This window comes from Augochlora pura, chromosome 5, assembly GCF_028453695.1.
Source record: "Augochlora pura isolate Apur16 chromosome 5, APUR_v2.2.1, whole genome shotgun sequence".
NCBI lineage: Eukaryota > Metazoa > Arthropoda > Insecta > Hymenoptera > Halictidae > Augochlora > Augochlora pura.
The window spans coordinates 706,531-730,603 of record NC_135776.1 but is presented as its reverse complement, the minus strand read 5'-3'; the positions used below and the strand labels follow the sequence as shown (position 1 = coordinate 730,603).

The 24,073-nt window shown below is 38.8% G+C and overlaps 4 protein-coding genes across 10 annotated transcripts; 3 read left to right on the top strand and 1 right to left on the bottom strand.

The window, feature by feature from the left end:
• The first annotated feature begins 25 nt into the window (after positions 1–25).
• Positions 26–2,496, top strand: LOC144470483 (uncharacterized). Its single transcript, XM_078181691.1, has 5 exons — positions 26–160; positions 289–496; positions 578–1,430; positions 1,502–1,936; positions 1,995–2,496. The coding sequence occupies exons 2-5, from the start codon at positions 368–370 to the stop codon at positions 2,030–2,032; spliced, it is 1,455 nt and encodes a 484-aa protein (XP_078037817.1). The 5' UTR covers positions 26–160; positions 289–367; the 3' UTR covers positions 2,033–2,496.
• A 373-nt stretch (positions 2,497–2,869) lies between these two features.
• Ufd4 (ubiquitin fusion-degradation 4-like) lies at positions 2,870–16,393 on the top strand. Of its 7 annotated transcripts, XM_078181645.1 has the most exons (23): positions 2,870–2,906; positions 3,036–3,129; positions 3,264–3,587; positions 4,221–4,266; positions 4,355–4,494; positions 4,567–4,801; positions 4,869–5,209; positions 5,275–6,328; positions 7,590–7,986; positions 8,259–8,294; positions 8,512–8,775; positions 8,846–10,306; positions 10,377–10,663; positions 10,810–11,070; positions 11,166–11,364; positions 11,480–11,680; positions 11,845–12,101; positions 12,218–12,382; positions 12,474–12,689; positions 12,768–13,012; positions 13,084–13,654; positions 13,738–14,780; positions 14,848–16,393. In XM_078181645.1, exons 5-23 carry the CDS (start codon positions 4,355–4,357, stop codon positions 15,128–15,130), a joined length of 7,656 nt encoding a protein of 2,551 aa, XP_078037771.1. In that variant the 5' UTR covers positions 2,870–2,906; positions 3,036–3,129; positions 3,264–3,587; positions 4,221–4,266; the 3' UTR covers positions 15,131–16,393. The 7 variants fall into 7 exon arrangements, with proteins under 7 accessions (XP_078037771.1, XP_078037772.1, XP_078037776.1 ...); XM_078181646.1 differs by having other exon boundaries at positions 2,887–3,129; positions 11,854–12,101; XM_078181644.1 differs by having other exon boundaries at positions 2,888–3,129.
• Mdh1 (malate dehydrogenase 1) lies at positions 16,301–18,694 on the bottom strand. Its single transcript, XM_078181696.1, has 6 exons — positions 18,678–18,694; positions 18,351–18,472; positions 17,835–18,030; positions 17,246–17,568; positions 16,787–17,164; positions 16,301–16,714 (listed from the first exon to the last, which is right to left on the bottom strand). Exons 2-6 carry the CDS (start codon positions 18,351–18,353, stop codon positions 16,613–16,615), a joined length of 1,002 nt encoding a protein of 333 aa, XP_078037822.1. The 5' UTR covers positions 18,354–18,472; positions 18,678–18,694; the 3' UTR covers positions 16,301–16,612.
• A 144-nt stretch (positions 18,695–18,838) lies between these two features.
• Alix (programmed cell death 6-interacting protein-like protein AliX) lies at positions 18,839–23,683 on the top strand. Its single transcript, XM_078181669.1, has 16 exons — positions 18,839–19,072; positions 19,181–19,398; positions 19,723–19,838; positions 20,096–20,223; positions 20,307–20,585; positions 20,662–20,763; positions 20,848–21,070; positions 21,148–21,271; positions 21,332–21,509; positions 21,574–21,735; positions 21,804–21,947; positions 22,027–22,242; positions 22,319–22,468; positions 22,548–22,689; positions 22,759–22,947; positions 23,041–23,683. The coding sequence occupies exons 2-16, from the start codon at positions 19,193–19,195 to the stop codon at positions 23,145–23,147; spliced, it is 2,466 nt and encodes an 821-aa protein (XP_078037795.1). The 5' UTR covers positions 18,839–19,072; positions 19,181–19,192; the 3' UTR covers positions 23,148–23,683.
• The last annotated feature ends 390 nt before the right edge of the window (positions 23,684–24,073 follow it).

The following is a 24,073-nucleotide window of genomic DNA, read 5'->3' as shown; positions in this document are numbered from 1 at the left end:
TAATAATAAACGATAGATAATATACGTATAGTAAATTTGTCACGTTTATGTTTGTTCATATTTGTATCCAGCTGCCGATAAAATAGACCTATCCATCGTCACGGTTTCTCATGTTAGAAGGAGGACATGCCGTAAGAGGTCGCCATCGATCCGACTCATGGTATATTGATGTATACATTTCCTATTTTCCTGTTGACAAACCACGCGAAATTTTATCTTTCTACTTCTTGTATTTTTATCGTCTTCTATTTATCATTATCTCATATATTCAAAAGATTTCATTAATAGGTTAATACGTAGAAGAGGAAAGAACGTCATTCGACATTGGTTCTTAGCCCGCTTATTTCGAAAAGTGTAAAACAGTAATATGGAATCTTCAAAGAGAGAAAAGGGAATAACATTGGATGATTCTGATACCAAACCACTTATGCCTATTTTGATACGACTTCGCACAGACAATTGTGCTGTTCAAAATATACTCATTGATAAAAACGAGGTATCGAATAAACATTTTCCCAGAATTATTTATGATTATTATTTCATAGTTTCTATTAATAAAATTTATCATTTTCAACAGTTCAAGATAGGTCGTGGTAGAAACAATGATGAAATCATACTGGATGCAGCGATATCTAGAAGACAATGTATTTTCAGATGTGAAGGAAACGAAGAGTGGACTATTAAAGATACTAGTTCTTCCACTACATTTGTCAATGATGTCCCTCTTGTATCAGGAGAGAACAAAAGACTCTATGAAGGAGATATTATACAATTCAGCCTGTTAGATTGGTATAAATATAAGTTCATTCTTGTTGGCAAAGAGGAACGCAGAACCAAGAAACCTAGGACAGACGAACAAATTTTAGATAATGTACTTATAGAGCAAAAAACGTTTTCAGAAAACCAAGAATGTCAGAAAAGAGCTCTTAAAGAAAAATTACAGACAAAGCAAAAAGAACAAGACACATTGAAGCAAGAGTTGGAACAGCTTTTGGTGCAACAATGTACTGCTGAAAAAAACACAGAAGATTTAAAAAAACAAATTAACATTTTGGAAAGTAAAATAGAATGCGGTAACATCCAAGAACAGCATTTACATAAGATATATGCTGACTTGCTAGAAAAACTAGAAAACGAACGAGTGAAATTTGAAAAGAGATTGAATGATGAGAAGCAGAAGTGGCAAGAAGCATTGGATGTAAGTAAACAGGAGAAAGAAGAACTGGAAATCAAAATGAGGGAACAAATGGAGAAGTGGAGAAAAGAACAACAGATTGAATGGAAAAGTGTTATGGAAAACAGAGTTAAAGAGGAAAAAAGTATACAGGCTCAATTGTTAAATGAAAAAACAGTCTTAGAAGAAAAGTTAAAGAAGATAGAAGAAGCTTTAAAAGAGAAAGAAGCTAAAGTTGAAGCAGCACAAGCGGATGGTAAAAACTGTAGTTTATAATAGGGTGAAATTGTTAGATAGGATACAATGATCTAAATTTTTTATTTCTAGTTGCTGGTCCTTCCGAGTTGAGGCGCACCGTTATGGAAGATAGTTGCATATTTTTAGAATTTGTAAACGATCTATCGGGAATTCAAATCTTCGATACCATAGACTTAACTCTACCCACTCAAATTACTATAAATAGAGAGGATCAAAAAGAAAGTGTAATCAATAATGTTACCAATATAATGGATGAACAATTGACTTGTAACGTGTGCTCTGAGTTGTTTGTGAAGGCAACAACTCTGAATTGTATGCACACGTTTTGTCATTATTGTATTGCTAGATGGAGTGAGAAAAGAAATGATTGTCCAATCTGCAGAACACCAATAGCATCTATGAATATATCGTTAGTTCTTGACAATTTTATTGAAAGGATGCTGGAGAATTTACCTACAGAGTTAAAAGAAAGGAGAAAAGAACTTATAGAAGAAAGGGAAAAAGGTAACCATTCAAGTAAATGATAGCCTTATGTTTCTCTATGTTCACAAACGTTTTACAGCAATTTCAGTTGTACAACGTAAAAGGAAGATTCGTTAACGCTTTGGCCTGGAGAAGAGTACAAGTGTGATTCCTGTTGATGTTCAAAATACTTTATTTCAGTATGATTTCATATTTTTTAATAAATACTCATAGCGTTAATATAAGGATATTTTGCTAATAATATAATTAATGTAAAATACAATCAGTTGGAACGCATAAATTTCATTTTTCGAAGATTACAATAGTATAATTAATATATTACAATAGTATAATAATTTATATTTATTATCTCGTACAGTATTCTATTCGGAAAAGTATTAAATTCAAATTACATTCAAATTGTACGGTAACAAGTAGAAGAACAAAGTGCCATCTGTTGAAAAAATTCTTCTGTGTATAAATAACATTTCATGTATAAAATTTTTTACTTTTCTTATTTTGTTACACGCCTTGTACAATATTTAAGGTTCTTACATCTAAATAATATATTTTTTATTCATTAAAATAATCAACGAAACATGCATTTGTAGGTTTTTCGGTAACAATATGTACGTATGTGGATCTCATATCTTCTCCCTGTATTATTAATTATGTATGCAATGCAAATTACAGTAGTCTCCCAATTCAAGAACCATATCCGAGGGCAACGAGCTCTTGAATTAAGAACATGCAGCGAATTGCTGTGCTCTGATTGGCTGACGATTCATTTCTGATTAGTAAAACCCTCATAATGAATGACAAAGACAAAGTAGATGCGCAGTTAGAATTCTTGAATTGAGAGACGACTGTAGATGGTGCTGCAATTCGAACATAAAGTATGGCGACGTTAGAGAGAGCTTTCAGTTTGTTTTGTTACTTTAAGGTAGTCGGTCCGTGGTAAGCGACTATTAAGTAATACGTAATCTCTATTAGAAACACGACTTTTGAAAAGGTTAGGATTACAAATTCCATTTACAAGAATACATACAGCTTTGCGTAGAGTGGAAAGTTGTGTGATTCGTTGTTTAAATCATTGTAATTTATTAACATAACACTAAACAATATATGTTAACTTTCATAGCTTTAAGCGAGACATTTTGCTGTGACGTCAATTTATAGAATTTGAGACTTTCATCATCAGTGCTACGTATTACATTCATAGTATTGCACAGAAGGTATGTTTTTTAAAAGTGATCAGTTTATTATCTATAATATCTAGAAAATAGTAAATTCTAATTCCGAACAATTGTAACGAACCTGCGCTAATTCAAATGATGTACAGATTTCCCTCTTTTACAATTAATTCTAGAGGATTGGCACTAGTGACGCTGCGAACCGTTGAATGCTTTTACAGTGAGATTTTTCGTTTACAATTGTCTATGGTTGTGACATCGAACTATAGCCTGAACGTCGCGTAAATGGCGAAATACAATATACGACGACACTAGGGTAAAGTGAAATCTTTTCGTTCCGTGGAGTGGTTTGTTGGTCCGTTGGTTCGATCAGATTTTTGTGTCGCTGACGGACCAAGCCTGACGATACGGTTACGTTGTTTCTCTCGGTGGGAAAACGACACGACTTTGGAAGGATGGCGACCTGACCCCTTCCGAATAATGGAATACTGTGCACAACGGTACGTTACTCTCGAATGAACCTTATTTACCGTGGCTGTATGCGATCATTTCTTCGAATCATTTGTTACGTCTCGCAGTGCAAATGCGCGATAACAACTGTTTCTCCGTAACTTGCCGAAGGTTACACGAGATGTTATTAAAGACACTATCACGCTTTCGACCGTCGTCATGACAAATTTTTTTACACCTGTCTTTGTGCTTCCTCGACGACAGCACATACTTTTACAATATCGAATTTGAATCCACGTGTCTTCATATATCATATTCGTGAACGTTTTCGAACAGGTTCATGAATGTAATCTCTACTGTCGATGATTATTTACATGCTCTGGATTTCTCAGAATTCATGTTTAGCTGGGAATAATGAAACATGGGAGAGAGAACACTACTGTCAATGGAATTCTTAATTGTAGACGTTGACTATACTTTTCTGGATGTTTCATGAGGTTCTATAGATATTCTTGTTCATTTGTTTCACCTATTCCAACATCTTCTTTTCTATGAATTATACATGATTTTTATCAACGTTTATTAGAAACAGAAAAATTGTATTTTTGTTTAATAGATTAACAAGTACTAGAAGAATACTCTGTAAATCATTTTCACCATCATTAACTTTCTTTTGTTTTCAGATTGTCAGTTTAAAATACATTCAATTGGTGCTATTAATCTTACAATGTGAGTTCCAGTATTATTGTTTTAATCTTAAAATAATGATCTAACAAAAATATTTATGGTATTAATTTGTTTTGTAATCTGTAAACAGATGGCTGATGTTGATCCGGAGACGCTACTAGAGTGGCTTAGTATGGGCCAAGGAGATGAAAGGGACATGCAGTTAATTGCTCTAGAACAATTATGCATGTTGCTGCTCATGTCTGATAATGTTGATCGATGCTTTGAATGGTAAATCATGAAATGTTAGGTATAAGTTCTGTATATCAACCGGTTATACTAAAACCATTATTTTGACTGCAGCTGTCCTCCACGCACATTTCTCCCTGCATTATGTAGAATTTTTTTGGATGAGCTTGCACCGGATAGTGTTTTAGAAGTGACTGCTCGGGCCATCACATATTACTTGGACGTTTCTGCAGAATGTACACGCAGAGTAGTAGCAATGGAGGGGGCTGTAAAAGCTATTTGCAGTCGCCTATCTGGAGCTGGATTAGGTTCCAGAACTAGTCGGGACTTGGCCGAGCAGTGCATAAAGGTACCAAAAAATGAATTTTCTATATAATGTAATTTGAGAATCATTTCTAACGATATCATTGCCACAGGTGTTGGAACTCGTTTGTGCAAGGGAAGCTGGTGCTGTATTCGAAGCTGGTGGCCTTCCATGTGCCTTGTGCTTTATCCGAGAGCATGGAGCTCGTGTCCACCGAGACACCCTGCATTCCGCAATGGCCGTAGTGACCCGCCTGTGCGGGAAAGTAGAGCCTCAAGACAAATCATTGCCGGATTGCGTCGAGGCGTTATCAACATTACTCAGACACGAGGATGCACACGTTGCCGATGGAGCGCTTCGTTGTTTCGCATCGCTCGCCGATAGATATTCACGACGAAACACAGATCCCGCTCCTTTAGCATCAAATGGATTAGTTTCTGAACTTTTGCACAGGTACGTCTTTAAAATATCTGGGATACAATGGAACAATACACATATCTAACTTCTCTTGATCTCAGGTTGTCGAATGCAGCAGGGCCTGGTACAGCAATAGCAACGACTTCTGGAAATCCAAAGACGCCGCCACCTTCTAGCACAGCATCAACGATTCCGACTCCAGAAGCGAAATCGTGCGCTTCTGTGTCGACTATAATCAGCCTACTATCGACGCTTTGCAGAGGATCGCCTTCTATAACCCATGATCTTTTACGTTCTGAACTGCCGGATGCAATCGAGAAAGCTTTGAAAGGCGACGAGCGATGCGCCCTTGATTCTATGAGATTAGTTGATTTACTATTGGTTCTGCTGTTTGAAGGACGATCAGCTTTAAATCGTAATACAACCGGTGGCCCATCTGGACCATTGTTACCACGATTGAGACGTTTGGACAGCGCCGGGGAAAAGTCTCACAGACAACTGATTGATTGTATTCGATCAAAGGATACAGACGCATTAATAGAGGCTATAGATTCAGGCGGCATCGAAGTGAATTTTATGGATGATGTTGGTCAAACGTTGCTCAATTGGGCATCTGCTTTTGGTACTCAGGAGATGGTCGAATTCTTATGCGATAGGGGAGCGGATGTCAATAAAGGGCAACGATCCTCTAGTTTGCATTATGCAGCTTGCTTCGGGAGACCAGCTATCGCTAAGGTGTTGCTTAAGCACGGTGCGAATCCTGATTTAAGGGACGAAGATGGGAAAACTCCACTAGATAAAGCCAGAGAACGGGTGGATGAGGGTCATAGAGAAGTGGCAGCTATATTGCAGTCTCCTGGAGAATGGATGTTACCGAACCAAGAGCACAGAAAACCAGAGACGGAGTCAGAGTTCACAGAACCGAAAGGCGACCCTGAAATGGCACCGGTTTATTTAAAGCGACTGCTACCGGTATTTTGTGCAACATTTCAATCATCAATGTTGCCAAGCGTTAGAAAAGCCAGTCTAAGTCTAATTAGAAAGATGGTGCATTATATTCAACCTGATCTGCTTGTTGAAACGTGCGGTTCCGATAGAACTGGAGATTGCGGCGCTATGCTTGTAGAGGTGATTGCCAATGTACTCGACAACGAGGTAAGCTTGGAAGATCGGATCTTTCTATGATCAAACTTATATTTTCTTTCTTTCTCTCCCCCTCTCTCTCTCTCTCTCTCTCTCTCTCTCTCTCTCTCTTTCTCTCTCTCTCTTTCTTTCTTTCTTTCTTTCTTTCTTTCTCTATTTCTTTAGGTCCTATGAACAAGTTAATATTATTGCAGGATTAGTTGATAATATATTTTGAACATGTTAGTAGTCATGCAGGCAGGCAGGCAGCCAAACAGACAATTCTAGTGATTTAGTAAAGACTGTTCACAGGAGCTTGAGTTAAAAACACCATCACCACCACCTCCGCCTCTCAAGCCGTATATTGGCCCAAAATTGCGTTGCCTCTCATCGTGCAAGTCTTCCAGTTCCCTGAACTACATTGTTGATAAGACGGTAACGTCTAATTCTATATTTGCCAATCGCTAGTTGGAAGACCCCTTGTGTCCCCTATTTGCTATACGTGACGCTCCCAAATATTTTTTATTTTTTTTTCTTCACTGGGTTTTTTCATTAATAACTACGCAAATATTTCATTAACATTATTGCGTTCGTTCTATAATTTCTATAAAGCGTGATATCTAACATATATACGTAAGCATGTCTTACTTCTATTCTGAGAGAACGTTCGTCTATGTATATATATTTTGCAATACTATAAAATATATCTACAACATGGAGTGGAGACATACTTTTCTTTTCTCTTTAACTACTGTTATACGCATTAATGTACACATGGCCCAATGAGCAACATATATTTTAGCACAGAACGTGACATAAGAGGACAGTTAGGGCAAGAACTTTCGAAAAAGTTGAGTCAAGAAAAAGAATGATGTTCAAAGACCTTTTCGGTGAATGGAGAGTGGAAGTTTTTTTTCTATGATATACAGATGAATATGAAGGATTAGATGCAAAGCTGGTTGTCCACTTCTGTCGACTGTCTGCCTGCTGCTGATGGGATTACTGGGCATTATTTGCTTGTGATTTCATTGAATCGCGTAATTGTTTTGCTCACAAATCAGATTGTGCCGTTCCATTGATGTTACACACAGTCAACGTGACAACAGCAGACAATTCGTAGAAACTTGTGTAGTACTTACTTCACGTAATTAAATGAAGAAACAAAATAAATTTTAAAAAAGAACAAAGGACCAGAAATATCTCTTTAAATTAAAAATTCGATACTGATTTTAACAATAGCATCTCTGAACGCCATTTAAACTGTTCTTTTCTTTTTCTATTTTCATCTGAATAGGAGGACGAGGCCGGGCACTTAGTGGTTTTGCAAATGATACAAGATTTGATGATAAAAAGCAAAGATGAGTTTCTAGAACATTTCGCTCGTTTGGGAGTCTTTTCAAAAGTCGCCGCATTGGCCGGACCAAAAGAGAGTGCACCGGATCCAGAAGCGGAATCGAATCAGTCTGGGGAAGAACAAAGAATGGAAGACGCAAGAGAGCTTTTAGTAGGAAGAGCATATCATTGGAGAGATTGGTGTATCTGCAGAGGACGTGATTGCCTGTATGTCTGGTCAGATGCAGCTGCCTTAGAACTATCGAATGGAAGCAACGGATGGTTCAGATTTATACTCGATGGAAAACTGGCGACAATGTATTCCAGTGGAAGCCCGGAGGGTGGAACAGATACGTCAGGTTCGTTTCTCTTTCCTATAACATCAACATCAAATTCTCATGTTTCGTCTATCTTGCCATTGTCTTTCTTGTTGAAGTGTTCCCTTCACTTCCTTACGCCTTTCGCGCCAATTTTATTAGTCCTGTTCGAATCACTTTTTATTTTACGTTTCATATATACATATATTTATATTATGTATATCTTATTTTTTCTTATTTTTTCATTTGTGATTAACTTCCTATTCGCGAGGGGAATAGTTTAGTAAATAACTGGTTTTACTAACTGCCTACAGGAAAAGGGAGGAACACAGAGTCGCTTACCACCGAAGGTAGGTACATACATGTTCGACTCTCCTAGTTGCACACGATCTCCTAGACCCTTCAGTGTTAAATCATCAGCCGCATGACAATTCCTTTATTTCTGCTGCATGCATGACCTGAACATTCTTCTTCTACCACAACATTATTCGGTTCATTGAAAATAACATCACCACCGCCTGCTTGATTGGCCAGACCGTATCAATTACTGGATTATGTGCATTGCAGAGAACCGCGGCGAATTCTTGGAGAAATTACAGAGAGCTCGTAGCCAAGTAAAACCAAACTCTGTCAGCCAGCCTGTTTTATCGCGTCCTGGCACAACCCGGCTAATCGTAGGAAATTGGGCATTATCCAGCAGAAGGGAAAGCATGTTGGGCATTCATAATAGCGATAGCTTGCAGGTGACTATTTTGAGAGAGGACTTGCCTGGATTTATTTTTGAGTCGAATCGAGGCACAAAGCATTCCTTTACGGCGGAAACTAGTTTAGGTGAGTGATGGTGTTTTATGTGATTGTACAGTACAGTCCCTGTTACTCTTTGCTATTTCTTATATTTTAGGGCCAGAGTTTTCTGCAGGCTGGGCCGGTAAAAGAGGCAAAAGATTGAGATCCAAAATAGAAGCCATCAAGCAGAAGGTGAAAATGCAAGCTCAAGATATTTACGAGCGTTATTTTAAAGCTGCCCAGGCTCAACCACGTGGAGTGGTCGCCAAGTTAGGTGTTATCGTCAGTCAGATAGAGAAGGCTTGTCAGAAGCAACAATCTGGGAACAGAGAATGGCGTAACATACTGCAAAGTACATTAGAAGAACTGAAACTTTTATTGAACGAGGAAGGAAAGGTGTCCGCGTACGAGCTGCATTCCAGCGGCCTAGTTCAGGCGTTGCTTACCCTGTTGGCAGCTCCGCCAGGACCACAGCCACCGACATTAAGAGCGACAAAGCTCCGAATGCAGCGAATAGTAGTATTTAAAAGTTGTTTCCACGTGGCAGATGTGAACAAGGTACACAACTCTGCGAAAATTCTAGTCCACAAATTGGTCTCTGTACTGGAATCCATTGAGAAGTTACCGGTCTACTTGTACGATACACCAGGCTCCGGCTACGGTTTGCAAATTCTGACCAGAAGACTGCGCTTCCGCTTGGAAAAGGCTGCTGGTGAGAGCTCTCTGATAGATAGGTCTGGTCGTAGCTTGAAAATGGAGCCTTTGAGCACCATACAACAGTTGGAGAACCATTTGTTGCGAATGGTAGCAAAACAGTGGTACGATCATGACAGATCTACGTTCACGTTTGTGAAGAAATTGAAAGAGGGTAGTAAGATGACATTCAAGTATCAGTACGATTTCGATGAAAATGGTTTGTTGTATTGGATCGGTACAAATGCAAAATCATGCACTGAGTGGGTGAATCCAGGCCAATACGGTTTGGTCGTTGTCACATCTAGTGATGGGAGGAATCTGCCCTACGGACAACTTGAAGATATTTTGAGCCGTGATCCGTCAGCGTTGAATTGTCACACGAACGACGACAAGCGGGCATGGTTCTCGATTGACTTGGGGGTCTGGATCATTCCGACTGCTTACACGTTGAGGCACGCGAAAGGCTATGGTAGAAGTGCTCTGCGAAACTGGTTATTCCAGGCATCCAAAGACGGAGTCAATTGGACGCATCTCTATGCTCACGTCGACGACACATCGTTGAATGAACCTGGTAATACAGCTACGTGGACGTTAGAATTGACGACAGAAGAGACGCAAGGTTGGCGTCACTTGCGGTTGCAACAGATTGGAAAGAACTCGTCTGGCCACACGCATTACTTGTCCGTATCTGGATTTGAAGTTTATGGTGAAGTTACTGGCGTGTGCGAGGACTTGGGTCGTGCTGCTAAAGAAGCTGAGGCTGGAATCCGAAGATTGAGAAGATTAATTAAATCCCAAGTACTTCGCCATTTGGTCGCTGGTGCTAGAGTTGCTAGAGGCCTAGACTGGAAATGGAGGGATCAGGACGGCATACCGCCAGGTACGCGAATCTTTTACTTCACATCCACATGTATACTGATAATGGTTTATCAAAATATTTATTATTTCAGGCGAAGGTACCGTAACAGGAGAGTTGCATAATGGTTGGATAGACGTAACGTGGGATCACGGTGGTTCCAATTCTTATAGAATGGGCGCAGAAGGAAAATACGACTTAAGACTAGTTGGTGCGGGTTTAGACTCTGATAATGGAACAAAAGGTAAAACTGGTACCGGTGTGCTAACAGGACGAAAATCCAGCAGTACTCCCAGTTTGCCAGATTGCACCGATACTGTGATGCGTGGTTCGGTAGCGTCTACCGATCAAGCAGCAAGCGCAGACAACTTGGCGGCTAAGGTATGATCAATATCCTTTTGCATCAGAATTGCGGGCGTGTTCTTTGAATTACTGTACACTTAAACGCAGTGAAATATGTTCGAACTAGAGTAGGGAATCTCACACTGGTTTCAAAGTAGCTTAAATTTTGTGTTTGTTGCAAGCAGCAAGCGGCTGAATCGCTAGCAGAAAGTGTATTGTCGGTTGCTCGTGCTGAGGCTGTTGTTGCTGTAACCGGTGAAGGTGGAGCAAACTCGACGAGTGAATTGTCGGTTGTGTTACACCCAAGACCCGACACTACCGTGACAAGTGATCTGGCAACGATTGTTGAGAGTCTTGCCCTTAACACTGACTGTTCCAGCAATAGTAACAGCAATCGTGCATCTAGTAGTTCGAAACCGTTGCTTGCTACTGTGCGAGGGAACAAGGTGTGATGCTCGCATAATCATTGATCTAACATATACATCTATCACATTGGTGTGCATAGCATTTGTACTAATTTTATGTTGAAATACGTTTACAGCCAGTGGCAAACTTACTTGAGGCAGCCGAAGCACTTGATCGTGTCAGAGAAGGAGCCGACAGGCTACGCAACAATACTAACAGCTTTTTAAGCGGAGAGTTACTTAGCATAGTGCCTGTTAGAATTAGCGTGTCAGGCGAGTCTGAGGATAATTCGTTAAGGATAAAACCTGTACAAAGACACTCTGGAATCGCCGATGGTATGAGAACAGCGCTATTCCCTATTCTCTTCTTCATTGTTCATATAATCTCAGTAAAGACTAATCGTTGTCCCGTAAAAAGCGTTACTTAGACATTACGTTTCCTCTGAACTAGCTACCAAAGAATGCAGTCGGGACAAAGAAGCTAGCTCATCTACGCAAAACACAACTGGAGGATGTCCTGTTGTCGTGACCAATCCTATGTCTGTGTCTGTCCCTAACCTTGCTTGTTCAGATACTAGCAATACTTTGGAACCAACAACAGCTACCGGTTTGTTGGGAACTTTTACCGCAATGACTCGAAGACGAACGTTTGGTTAGTGTTCATGAAATATTGCTAGACACTATCTACATATCTTTCCATATATCATTTGCACTGTTCAACACTAGCTTTGTGTTCCGACGAACAATAATTGTCTACTTGTCATCGGAACGCAACGAAACATTTTCATAATCCACTAACAAAATGTTCCCTCGTAGGACCTACAGGTGGACAACACATCGCTTCTAATTCCAATACTGGTTCAAATTCCCGCGGACCTAATTCTGTGTCAAGCTTAGTTCGTCTTGCCTTGAATCCTAATTTCCCTGGTGGTTTACTAAGCACCGCGCAAAGTTATCCAAGTTTAACCAGCAGCGGTCAAGTCGCAGGCAGCGGTGTTACGACAACGACAGGTGCTGGATTAGGACAAGCGTTGACAATGTCTCTTACCAGTACAAGCAGCGATAGCGAACAGGTAAGAATCGATGACTATTCGGACCAACATGTTGTTCGAATACCTGTTCTCATATGTAAATGTGTATGTATAATATTGATCATCGAGTGTATGATTTTATATAATGTAATAAGCAGTTATTGCTACAGGTGAGTCTCGAGGACTTTTTGGAATCTTGTGCGGGTGTTGCGAGTGCCAGTGGTGCCAGGATTATTAACAGACCAACCCTCGTGACGGAATTGGAAGATGACGAGGATGTTGTCCTCGAGGAGGAAGAGGATAATGACGAGCATGATCAAGAAGTGAGTCTCGAGAACCATATATAAAGTCAGTCTTGTAAATTAATGATTTCGTAACACAGTGTAATGTTTCCTTTTCCTTCACTTTCAATAGGAGGACGATGAGGAAAATGAAGACGAAGGTGATGGCTGTGAAGGAGATTACGAAGAAGTGATGGTGAGCCGTAATTTATTGGCAACGTTTATGGAAGAGGAGGCTTCTCAGAGTAGCAAGAGTCGTGCTTGGGATGACGAATTCGTGTTGAAACGTCAATTCTCAGCTCTGATACCCGCTTTCGATCCTCGACCTGGCCGAACAAACATTAATCAAGTAAGTAAAGACGAACGGTTGATCTAGATAACGCGCACAATAATTCTCTTATTCTTATTACATAATTTTCGTTGATAGACGACAGATCTGGAAGTTCCACCACCTGGTAGTGAAACACAGTCCAGTGCTCGCGTAGGGTCGCTGCCTATGCCAAGACTATCGTTGACATTAAAGGGCCCAGGCCTTCCAGGTGTACCGGATGTTGAATTACCGCTCACTGAACCGCACGCTAGCATTTTCCAAGCTGTGCAGGAGTTGATGCAGCTTACCGAACTAGGAAGTCGGCAGGAGAAATTAAGAAGAATATGGGAACCAAATTATACGTAATGCACATTAATATGTATACAAAGAAACTGTTTCTTAGTCGTGTATGTAACTTGTATTTTGTTTACAGTATAATATATAAAGAATCTAGAGACGAGGAATCATCCGGAAGAGCCACACCGATCGTGACGCTGTACTCCCGCAATGCCACTCAAAATTCTTCAGCGTGCACCGTCGAGGACGTGTTACAACTTCTTAGGCACGTTTATGTATTGAGTACGACTCGCGATGATGGCAAACATATTGACTACGACGAGTTCGAGGAATCTACGTGTTGTGTTCACCCTGACGACTTCACCTCGAAGAAGATCACGAACAAAATCGTGCAACAAATTCAAGATCCGTTGGCCCTAGCTGCCGGAGCGTTGCCAAATTGGTGCGAGGAATTAGCCAGGAGTTGTCCGTTCCTGCTGCCTTTTGAAACCAGACGATTGTACTTCAGTTGCACCGCGTTCGGGGCATCTAGGTCTATCGTATGGCTTCAAACACAGAGGGACGCTGTTCTGGAAAGACAAAGAGCGCCAGGATTGAGTCCGCGACGCGACGATAGCCACGAATTCCGTGTTGGCAGACTCAAGCACGAAAGAGTGAGCGTACCTAGGGGAGAGAAATTATTAGACTGGGCAGAACAAGTGCTAAAGGTGCGAAATTTGTAGTTCCGTGAAGTCGAGCATCGCTTGTAATCAATCATTCTCGGTACTCACACAATTATTTTCCATTACAGGTGCACGCGAGTCGGAAAAGCATATTAGAAGTTGAGTTTGTTGGTGAGGAAGGAACTGGTCTCGGACCAACATTAGAGTTCTTTGCCCTGGTAGCAGCGGAATTGCAGCGCAAAGACCTAGGTCTGTGGCTGTGCGACGACGAGGAATCACAAGAGGATTCGGAGGGACAGATTCGCGTTTCTAGCGACCAGGTTCGACCGGCAGGATATTACGTGACACGACCAAGCGGTTTGTTCCCTGCTCCCTTACCACAGGATTCAGCCGCTTGCGAGCGGGCTGCACGATACTTCTGGTTCCTGGGTGTATTCTTGGCGAAGGTTCTGCAAGATAATAGATTAGTAGACTTACCGCTATCCCGTCCTTTCTTAAAGTTAATGTGTCACGGAGACATCACGAACAATGTGAACGAAAAGATCGGCTTATCCGGCGTCACCCAGGAAAGCATGTCGTCGAGTATGTCCAGCAGCTTTATATCGGAAGAGGGTGAAGCGGATGCTGCGTATTCTTCATTCGTACCCTCTCCATGGTACGCGGGTCTTTTGGACATAGAGGATCTCGTGCATGTGGACCCAGTAAGAGGCGAGTTCCTTAAAGAGATCCAAACAGCAACCGCTAAACGCGACAGAACATTCTCGGACGGTCGCAATTCAGCGGACGAGGAAACGTCACTGAACATCACCCATCCGTCTGGAATGTCTGTGCCCATCGAGGATCTGGCTTTAACGATGACCTACTCTCCCAGCTCAAAAATATTTGGACACGATCAGGTGGAATTGGTTGAGGGTAGTGCTGATATGACGGTTACCATGGAAAATGCAAGGGAATATGCGGAACTGACAGTTAATTACTGTCTCGACCGAGGAATCTCGAAACAGCTGGAATCGTTTAGATCTGGTTTCTCAAAGGTCTTCCCAATGGAGAAACTCCATGCTTTCAGTCCAGAAGAGATAAGGGCAATGCTTTGCGGTGAACAAAATCCACAGTGGACTAGAGAAGATTTGCTCAACTACACTGAGCCTAAGTTGGGTTATACGAGAGAGAGGTAAGTAGGCATGTTAATTGTGTACGTTGTAATCGTAACTGAAACGAACTTCTTTTTCTTGTTGCAGTCCTGGATTCCAGAGATTCGTGAACGTTTTAGTTTCGTTAACCGGCCCAGAAAGGAAGGCTTTCTTACAGTTCGCGACCGGGTGTTCAGCGCTGCCTCCCGGTGGATTATGTAATTTACATCCTAGATTAACTGTGGTGAGAAAAGTGGACGCTGGCTCAGGTGGTTATCCCTCCGTTAACACCTGTGTTCATTACTTAAAATTACCAGAGTATCCTACTGAAGAGACACTTAAGGAGAGACTCTTGGCCGCAACTAGGGAAAGAGGGTTCCATTTAAATTAATTTTGTTTCTGGTTAGGCAACAATCTGCTGTGGCGAATAGAACCAGAAAAAGGTACACGCTCTTAAAGCGTGCAAATCGACTTTTGCTTCAAAGAACGAACTGTGTGATCTACACGCGAAAGCAAAAAGTCTGGCCTTGATATTATTCGAAAAAGAAAACCGGAAATAATTGTCCAATAGGAATCAGTTTAAAAGATTTAATACGTGGCCTGGAACGGAAATGCGTAACAAACAAGGTGTTTAGACTCGCTTAAATAAAATAATAGCTATCTGCGTAACGCGACTATTCTAAGACACAATATTTGCTACGTAATTACATTCTGATTTATACGATATCTAATAATGCGAATAAGGAACAGGATTCAACTTATTAATTGAACAAATAAAAAGCAAACGATTGTCGCAGGTTATCCGTTCCAGATGATCATACGTTGCGATAATAAGTTTTGTCCGATACAATAGAAATTGTATTTTCTCAGAAAGAAATGTAATACACGCGAGTGTTTTCAAGTATATTTGCTGTCCTTGTGGAACAAGAACTTTACAGTTCCTCGATATAGAACGAATGTTCGTACTGTCTTCTTTGTAGAGTATTGTTATGCTTGAAAGTGATTCGTATTGTAAGGAAAGAGAGGCACCCTCGATAAAAATTTCTATTTTCTTTGTTAGCATGCCTCTACGGTACCGTAATCCACATTGTCATTATTGAAATGCACGAGAACAGTGAAAATCAAAATTATCCTGTGCAAAGTGCTAAGTTTTTTTTATTGGTCACTATGAAGACGATGTATTTTAGCATCGAGACCAAGTTTCACAGCTTCAAATGTTTGTCCCTTTTAACCGAATGTACCAGCATCATTAACAAACAGACAAAACTTAAAGAAGAGAACGATGGAAAACGTTTTAATGAACGAAACCGTTCACAAGACTATGCAAGCTGAGCACTCTGCATCTTTGTACAATATGCTACTTAATGCTCACTCGATAATTATAATTATAGGCGGAAATCAATATACCTGTAATAATAGTGTCTAGAAGAAAAGATATGAAAATAATATAAATGTGAAAAAAGATTGATTAATGATATCGATATGATGGAATAGTTACTATTACTGTAATATAAATTATTATTGATTCTTGGGGAAAAGAATAAAAGAGAACAAAAAAAAAAACGTTATAAAGTATAACATGTTCTTCAACATAATTTGTTACATGTTTTATACAGTCTATGAATATAAACGTATGTGTTTAACAATTCCATTGCCCTTTAGAAAAAATATGCATATCACTATGTCCTGTATAATGTACGAACTACGTATATATCACTAATATAATTTACACAGGTCCAGTGGTGTCCTTTTTGAAGGCTTTTTAGGACCATGGTGTCGCATTACATTACATATACCATAAAGAAAAATTTAATCTTTACAATTTCGCTGAACGGGGTGTGGGATCTTCATAATTACAGTGTTGCGATCCTAGTCACTTTTTTTGTAAAACAGTATTCGCTTCCGCGCGTTCTTTTTCCAATTCATTAGCAGTAACATTTAACTTGGCTCTTGCAAAATCGCTGATTGGAAGTCCCTGGAAAATTACGATAATTATTATCTATCTGATAAATATTATCTAGAATAATAAGGTGTATCGAATGCTTACTTGAACGATTTTGTATTGCTTATTTTGTATGGTTACTGGAAAAGAGAATACAATATCTTTTGGAATTCCATAACTGCCGTCAGACAGGACACCCATGCTAACCCATTCTCCTGGATTAGTACCCATCCACCAATCTCTCATATGATCACCAGCCGCTTTGGCAGCTGACATCGCAGAAGACATTTTTCTTGCAGCAATCACAGCTGCACCGCGTTTCTGAATTGTCTCCACGAAAGTAGTATTTAACCATTGTTCGTCGTTCACAGCTGAAGCTACCGAATTGTTGCCACATGCACCAGCTAAAGTAGCATGCGCTGCATCAGGATATTGAGTCGAACTATGGTTACCCCAGATAATGACTTTTTTTACTTTGTCAACCTGTTTGCATTCGTAAATTTAAGTATAAATCATAACTCATAATGTATTCTATATACAAATATATTGTAATATTAAGTATACCTGCACACCCAATCGTGCTGCTAAAGCTGCTTGAGCACGATTTTGGTCTAATCTGGTCATGGCAGTAAAATTTTCTTTTGGTATGGATGGCGCATAGTGAGAGCAAATCAATGCATTCGTGTTGGCAGGATTTCCAACCACCAGCACCTTAACATCCTTCTTGGCAAATTTATCCAGAGCCTCCCCTTGGACTTTAAAAATTTCTACATTGGCAGCTAACAAATCTTTGCGCTCCATTCCCTCTTTTCGGGGCATTGCTCCAACAAGAAATGCAGCAGCAACATCCTTAAAAGCAACAGCTGGATCAGCAGTTGGTACAACATCTACAAAACAAAACATCCATATATATTTATGAATCCAATCGTAAAACCATATCTATGTTCCAATGGATTCAACATGTTACATAATCCACTTGTATGTTATGTAACAAGTAGTTTTTGCATATGTTACATAAGGGGACTTTTTAGAAATTTCATTTCCTTTCTACATATGATCATATTCATTCTACATATGTTTAATTCCAACCACTGGTCAAAGAATATTTATTGATCGACTTTTCCATTGTTTGCTCAAGACCTAGTGTCTTTACCTCTCAAAAGAGGAAGGGCCAAGTCCTGTAATTCCATAACCACCCCATCCAGCACCTTCATCATGACTGGAATATCTAATAAACGAAGATTGACTGGTTGGTTTGGTCCAAAAACTGACCCAGCAGCAAGCTGGTACAGCAGGGAATAGGCAATCTGCCCTGCTGCTCCTGTAACCACTACATTAATTGGTTCTGCCTGGAAATGTAAAGGAACAAATTAATCCTGGCAGCATAAAATTTTAATTTAAATTGCATTTATATTTTAAATTGTTCGGACATTATAGCCCTTGCTGAAACAATAATAGTCAGATAGAAATGATTCGGGGTGCAGGTGGTTAAATGAATGCCCTATTCACGATTTAATAACAATAACTATCAAAAAATGATTGTAATATTTTGAATGACATACGAAGGTCAAATGTAGGTTAAGCCGTAGTTTTACAGTATAGAATATGCAACAACATCGTAAATTGTTTAATAAAACGAAATAATACGTAGAAGATGGCTGGTACTTACCATGTTCCACCGGCGTTTAGTATGATCGGACCAGTTCGAAGACAATCTCGACGAGAGCGATAGAATCTTCCAGAAGTGCTGAGGTCAAACTGATTGGTGTAATAACATTGACAGCGACTGGTCTGGAAGATAGATTTGAATTCGAATGTTCGCGCGGGAGGCAAAATATTTTAGTGAACTGACTTCGCGTTTTCTATTGATTAAAGCATAGTAATATTTAATTAATTTATCGACGACTACAACCACGAGACGGAGGAGACGTCCATGCACGTTCACGGTGTTAGTATGACGAAGGGTAATCGATATTTTCGGAAAAATTATACGTACTTGTGTAGTTGAGCAACTGTTTGTTTTTCAGGCAGTCTTTTTTAATATATCTCGCACGAGAAAAATTTAATTTGAATAGGATTTGTTGAAACGTTTAAATTTTGATGTTTACTGGTCGTATTTGACCCTGTATATTTAACAAGCACGATATTGTTGCATAATATTTACAGATATTTCAAAAATTTATTTAAACATATGTACGTATCCAATCCGAGGGAATCACGATGTTTCGAATAGTTGCAACTAGAGGGCCAAAAAAATACTTTCACTTCTCACAAGTGGTCAAATAGTTATCAAACTTGAACATTGAAATGTATTGTATTTTCCGATTTGCCTGTTAATCGAAGGTTCGTTATTGTGTCTTCGAATATCCAGCGCTATTTTATAGCGTAATTGTAAGTGTTCTCGGTAAATTTTGTTACGACTGTACTATCCAGTTATGTATTTTGCGACTGTACACTGACACCGGATGTCAGTGGTACTCATTGTTAATACGATTTCAGACATACGTCAAAATGGCCGAGCTGATTGCGGTACCTTTAAAGAAGCCGTCCGATGTCGATGTTATTAAACCGTTAACGAACATCATTAAATCGACGTACAGCGGTGCGGGAAATCAAAAAGATTATACGGAAGCAATCGCTGATTTTAGCAAATTAAGGAACAACGCATTGTGGCGAGCATTCGAGAAGTATGAAAGCTGTTTGGAGGTTATATACGGGTATGAGTCATCTTTTTAATTAAGTACTATTTCGATAATAATTATGTTAATTTCTTGAACAATATGCCTTTCGATATATACCGCGTCATTAATTATATGTTTATCGTCGACGTTCAAGTGATATAAAGAAACTTGTTACAATGAAATTCCATACTTGTTACCCGACATGACGTTTTCGAATTCTGATATGAATCAGAAAAAATGATATAATAGAAGATATATTACACTATGTGAAGATGATATTGTAGTTTAGCTAGACAGATATATAGGTAGTAGAGACCTCTGCATTTTTAATGATAAATTATAATTTTTTTTTTATTCCAGTTACTATGATCAATTGTGCGCATTAGAGGGAAAGATACCTGCTCATGAATTACAGATCCCATTCAAATGGAAAGATGCATTTGATCGTACCATATTTGGAGGAAAGCTTAGTTTAAGTAAGATTTTACTAAATATGCAGAAAAGTTTCATAAATAATAATGTAAGACGCCATAGATTAGTTTCACTTTTGCACTCGATTCAAACTGGATAAGATAAAGCTGTTATCAAGCATATCAGTATTTTAATCATACTTTTAACATCATATAGAAAACACTTTAATCACGAATTAGACATTCTTATGTTATGATCTTACGATAATTATATACTATATTACAGTATAATATCAATATCATAATATTATTTGCTGTTTCAGCTATTAGTACATTGGCTTATGAAAAAGTATGTGTATTATTCAATATAGCTGCCCTACAAAGTTCAGTAGCTGCAACTCAGTCATTAGATAGTGATGAGGGATTAAAATTAGCAGCTAAATTATTTCAGGTAACTACTTGAATTAAGGCAATTCTGTATAATGTTAGGAATTACAAATATTTGTATATTTCATGTTATCGTACATGTTTCAGCAATCTGCAGGCATCTTCAATTATCTTAAAGGAAATGTTATGATGGCAATTCAACAAGAACCAACGCCTGACATTAGTCCAGAAACATTGAGTGCACTGTCAACACTGATGCTCGCTCAAGCCCAAGAAATATTTGTACATAAGGCAATTCACGATGCCATGAAAGATGGAATTGTAGCTAAACTAGCCGCACAAGCTGAGGAATTATACGTGGACGCGTTGAAATTGTTCCAAAAAGAAATTTTTAGGGCATTTTGGGACAAAGAATGGGTTCCTTTAGTACGCGTATATTCTATTATATTTAGTATTTCAACGACGTTCTGATTAAATAGCTACATTTAATATTTTATTATAGATAGCTGGAAAGCAAGCTGGATACCGAGCAATGTCTGAATTTTATCAATCGTTAGTATGTAAAAATAATAAGAACATTGGAGAAGAAATTGCTAGACTAGAGGTAAACCTTATTCTGTGTAAAATAAAATTCATTCATGTTGCAACTTTTGTGTATTGGGAGAATAATTGAAGCGTTTGTTCTTAGCATGCCGTAAAATTGTTCAGTGCAGCACAACAACGCTCAAACAAGCCTTCCTTGTTCGAAGAGTATGCGAACCGAGCTCAAAGGAATCTTACGGAAGTGAAGAAGGACAACGACTTCATTTACCACGAAAGGATACCAGATGTAAAATCTTTGGAGCCTGTGGGTAAAGCCAATGTTGCTAAATTACTACCCATGCCGGACGTGTTCAGTACACATTTTAAAGGTTTGGCATATTTTATCGTTAAATAATGTATTTACTTCGATTACATTTTATATATAATCTTGTGCTCCACGTTGCAGATCTTTTCGATGATCTGTTGCCTGTTACTGTTCACCAAGCAATGTCATCTTATGAGCTCCGTCGCAACGAATTGGTAAATTCAGAGATCTCGAAACTAAGGGAGATGACACAGGTTTTGAATAGGTACTAAAAAAATTGAAACTCGTTTAAGAAATTTTTAATCTAATCATTTTGTTATTTTAGTGTTCTGGCGAGTTTGAACCTGCCTGCCGCTATTGAGGATACAAGTGGTACTGAATTACCACAGTCATTATTAGAGAAAGCCCAATACGTGAAAGAAGCAGGTGGAATCAAAGCTCTAGAAAACGCTATGACCGAATTGCCTGATCTTTTGCAAAGGAATAAAGAACTCTTAGATGAGGTTCGTAGAAGTATAAATGATAATGATATTTGGAAATAATCATTGCTTTGTAATGTATTTCTAGTCGGAAAGAATGCTTCAAGAAGAACGACAATCTGATGATCAGTTGAGAGAACAATTCAAGGAACGCTGGACAAGAACACCTAGCTCTCGTCTACAAGACCAGTTTAATGTTGTTTTACGAAAATACCGTGAAATTATTAATAACGCAGTAACAGCTGATAAGGTAAATTAGGCGGGAATTGATTGTATTAGTATTTGTACATATGTTCAGATACTTATATGATATTATAGACTGTTCGTGAAAAATACGAAGACCACAAGGAAGGTATGGAAATTTTAAGTTTAGACGATAGTGCTATGATCAATGTAGTACCAACTGGATCAGCTGTACGAGAAAGCCATACAGTTGGTCAACTTAGGAAACTTATGGAAACTGTAAGCTGTTTATAGTTATTTGTTGTTTGTTCACATTCAATGCTATAATTACTTTATATTAAGATTATTTGCTTTTAAGGTGGAAACGTTGAAAGCAGAACGCGATGTTATAGAAAGTGAATTACAGTCCGCTGCTAACGATATGAAAACGACATTTTTGTCAGCGCTTGCTAAAGATGGTGCGATTGATGAGCCGAACTTGTCTGTGGAAAATATAGGCCAAACATACGGACCTTTGCAAAAGCAAGTGAGAAACAGTATTATGCGACAGGAGCAGTTGATTGCCGACATTCAAGTATTTATAAATCATTTATTTATTACACGTCAAATGATGCGTGCACTATTAATTTTTTTTTTATAAAACTTCGCAGAGGTGTCATGCCGAATTTACGAATGAACAATCTGGCAGTGGTAGTTCGAGAGAAGCTATGATGTGTAAACTGGCAGCTGCTTATGATTCGTATAAGGAATTAAAAGGCAATTTAAACGAAGGCGCAAAGTTCTATAATGATTTAACACAAGTACAGTCACTTCGTTAGATTGTCAGGACATGACAAAACCGTAATATTGCTGCCATTAAAAAGTAACTTGATTTTGCAGTTGCTGGTGGTCTTTCAAAATAAAATATCTGACTTTTGCTTCGCTCGGAAAACCGAGAAAGAGGAGTTACTGAAAGATTTAACAACAAATTTGAGCCATACTGGTCCAGCTACTACTCCTACCATTCCAACTCATCACAGTGGTGTGGATAATAGATAATAATAGTAGACTTCTTTCTTCTACTTGATTTTAAAGATCTATGTGTATGCAGGAATACCTGGCCAAAATCAGTCTGGGGCCGAACAAACCCCACGGTCACAATTGCCGTACCCTACACATTTTCAAGGAGGAATGCCTATACCATACGGACCTAGTGCTGCGACACCGTACCCTGCATATATTCCACCCCCCATGCCTGCAGCGTATAACCCATATGCCACAATGCCTTATCCTTCGCAAGGTCTACTGCATAATCAATGATAAAGTTTTAAATGATAAAGTTTACAAAACTATGCACGTTGGGACATATTTCTACTAATTATTCGATTTTCAGGAAATTACAATCCGTATCAGGGTATACCACCAACTCCCTATGGTGGATACGCGACTATGCCACGCTATGGTGGAAACCAACCACCACCTGGCCATAATCCATTTTGAAGTGTAGATTGTATGTCACATGTATTACGATTGTAATTATAGACACGTGAGCATACGAAAGCAGCTAAGAAAAGCTTACATGTAATAATGTCGCAGAATTTAAAGCAAAATATATTTCAACGGCACCTCATCTTGTCCAATATGAATAAAATAACTTTTAAGATCAATTTAGACGACAAATCTCTCCTTGATTATTGTTGCATTTTATCCAGTTGAATTTTGATGCATTCGATATTTATCAATACGTGATGTAAGTTATGCTTTAAATAATGCTTCATAAAATGAGATGGAAGTTTTAAAGCTCTGGCAACATAAAAATATATTTTTTAACAGAACAACGTACAGTACACGATTATTAATAACTTCATCAAATTATAATGCTGTATGGTTATTGCGATCACTTTGTATTTATAGATGAACAATTTTTATATATATATATTACTGATTCTATGCTATGTACCACTGTTTGCAACTGCGCTTTCGTTTCGAAATGTATATTATATATTTTTTGTAATAAATTAGAATGTTCTCTTTAATATCATTTTTTTATTTTAAATTGTTGCATTCTACATGCAGAAGAAGCTTAAATTTTCGTCGCAGCGTCATTTAAAACAGGTGTTTGTGGTAAACAGAAAAGTTAAAAAAACGTTCAACAAAGAAGATTAATTAATTTACGACGAATTTTCTTTGGACGTATTATGTCAACGTTTGCAAGAGTTCAAAGTATCTTTCTAAATTGTCAAAGTATACTAATCTAACCTAGGCAATTTTTAAAAATAGGTCAACGCGTCATCCAGCATCTACATCCTATCATGTAATGGATAAGACAAAAATAGAGTCGTGGCATCAAGATTAGCATGGAGGAGGTATGTACATGACAAGAACGTACTTATGCATTTTTCGGTGCGAGAGAGAAAGAGACAAAT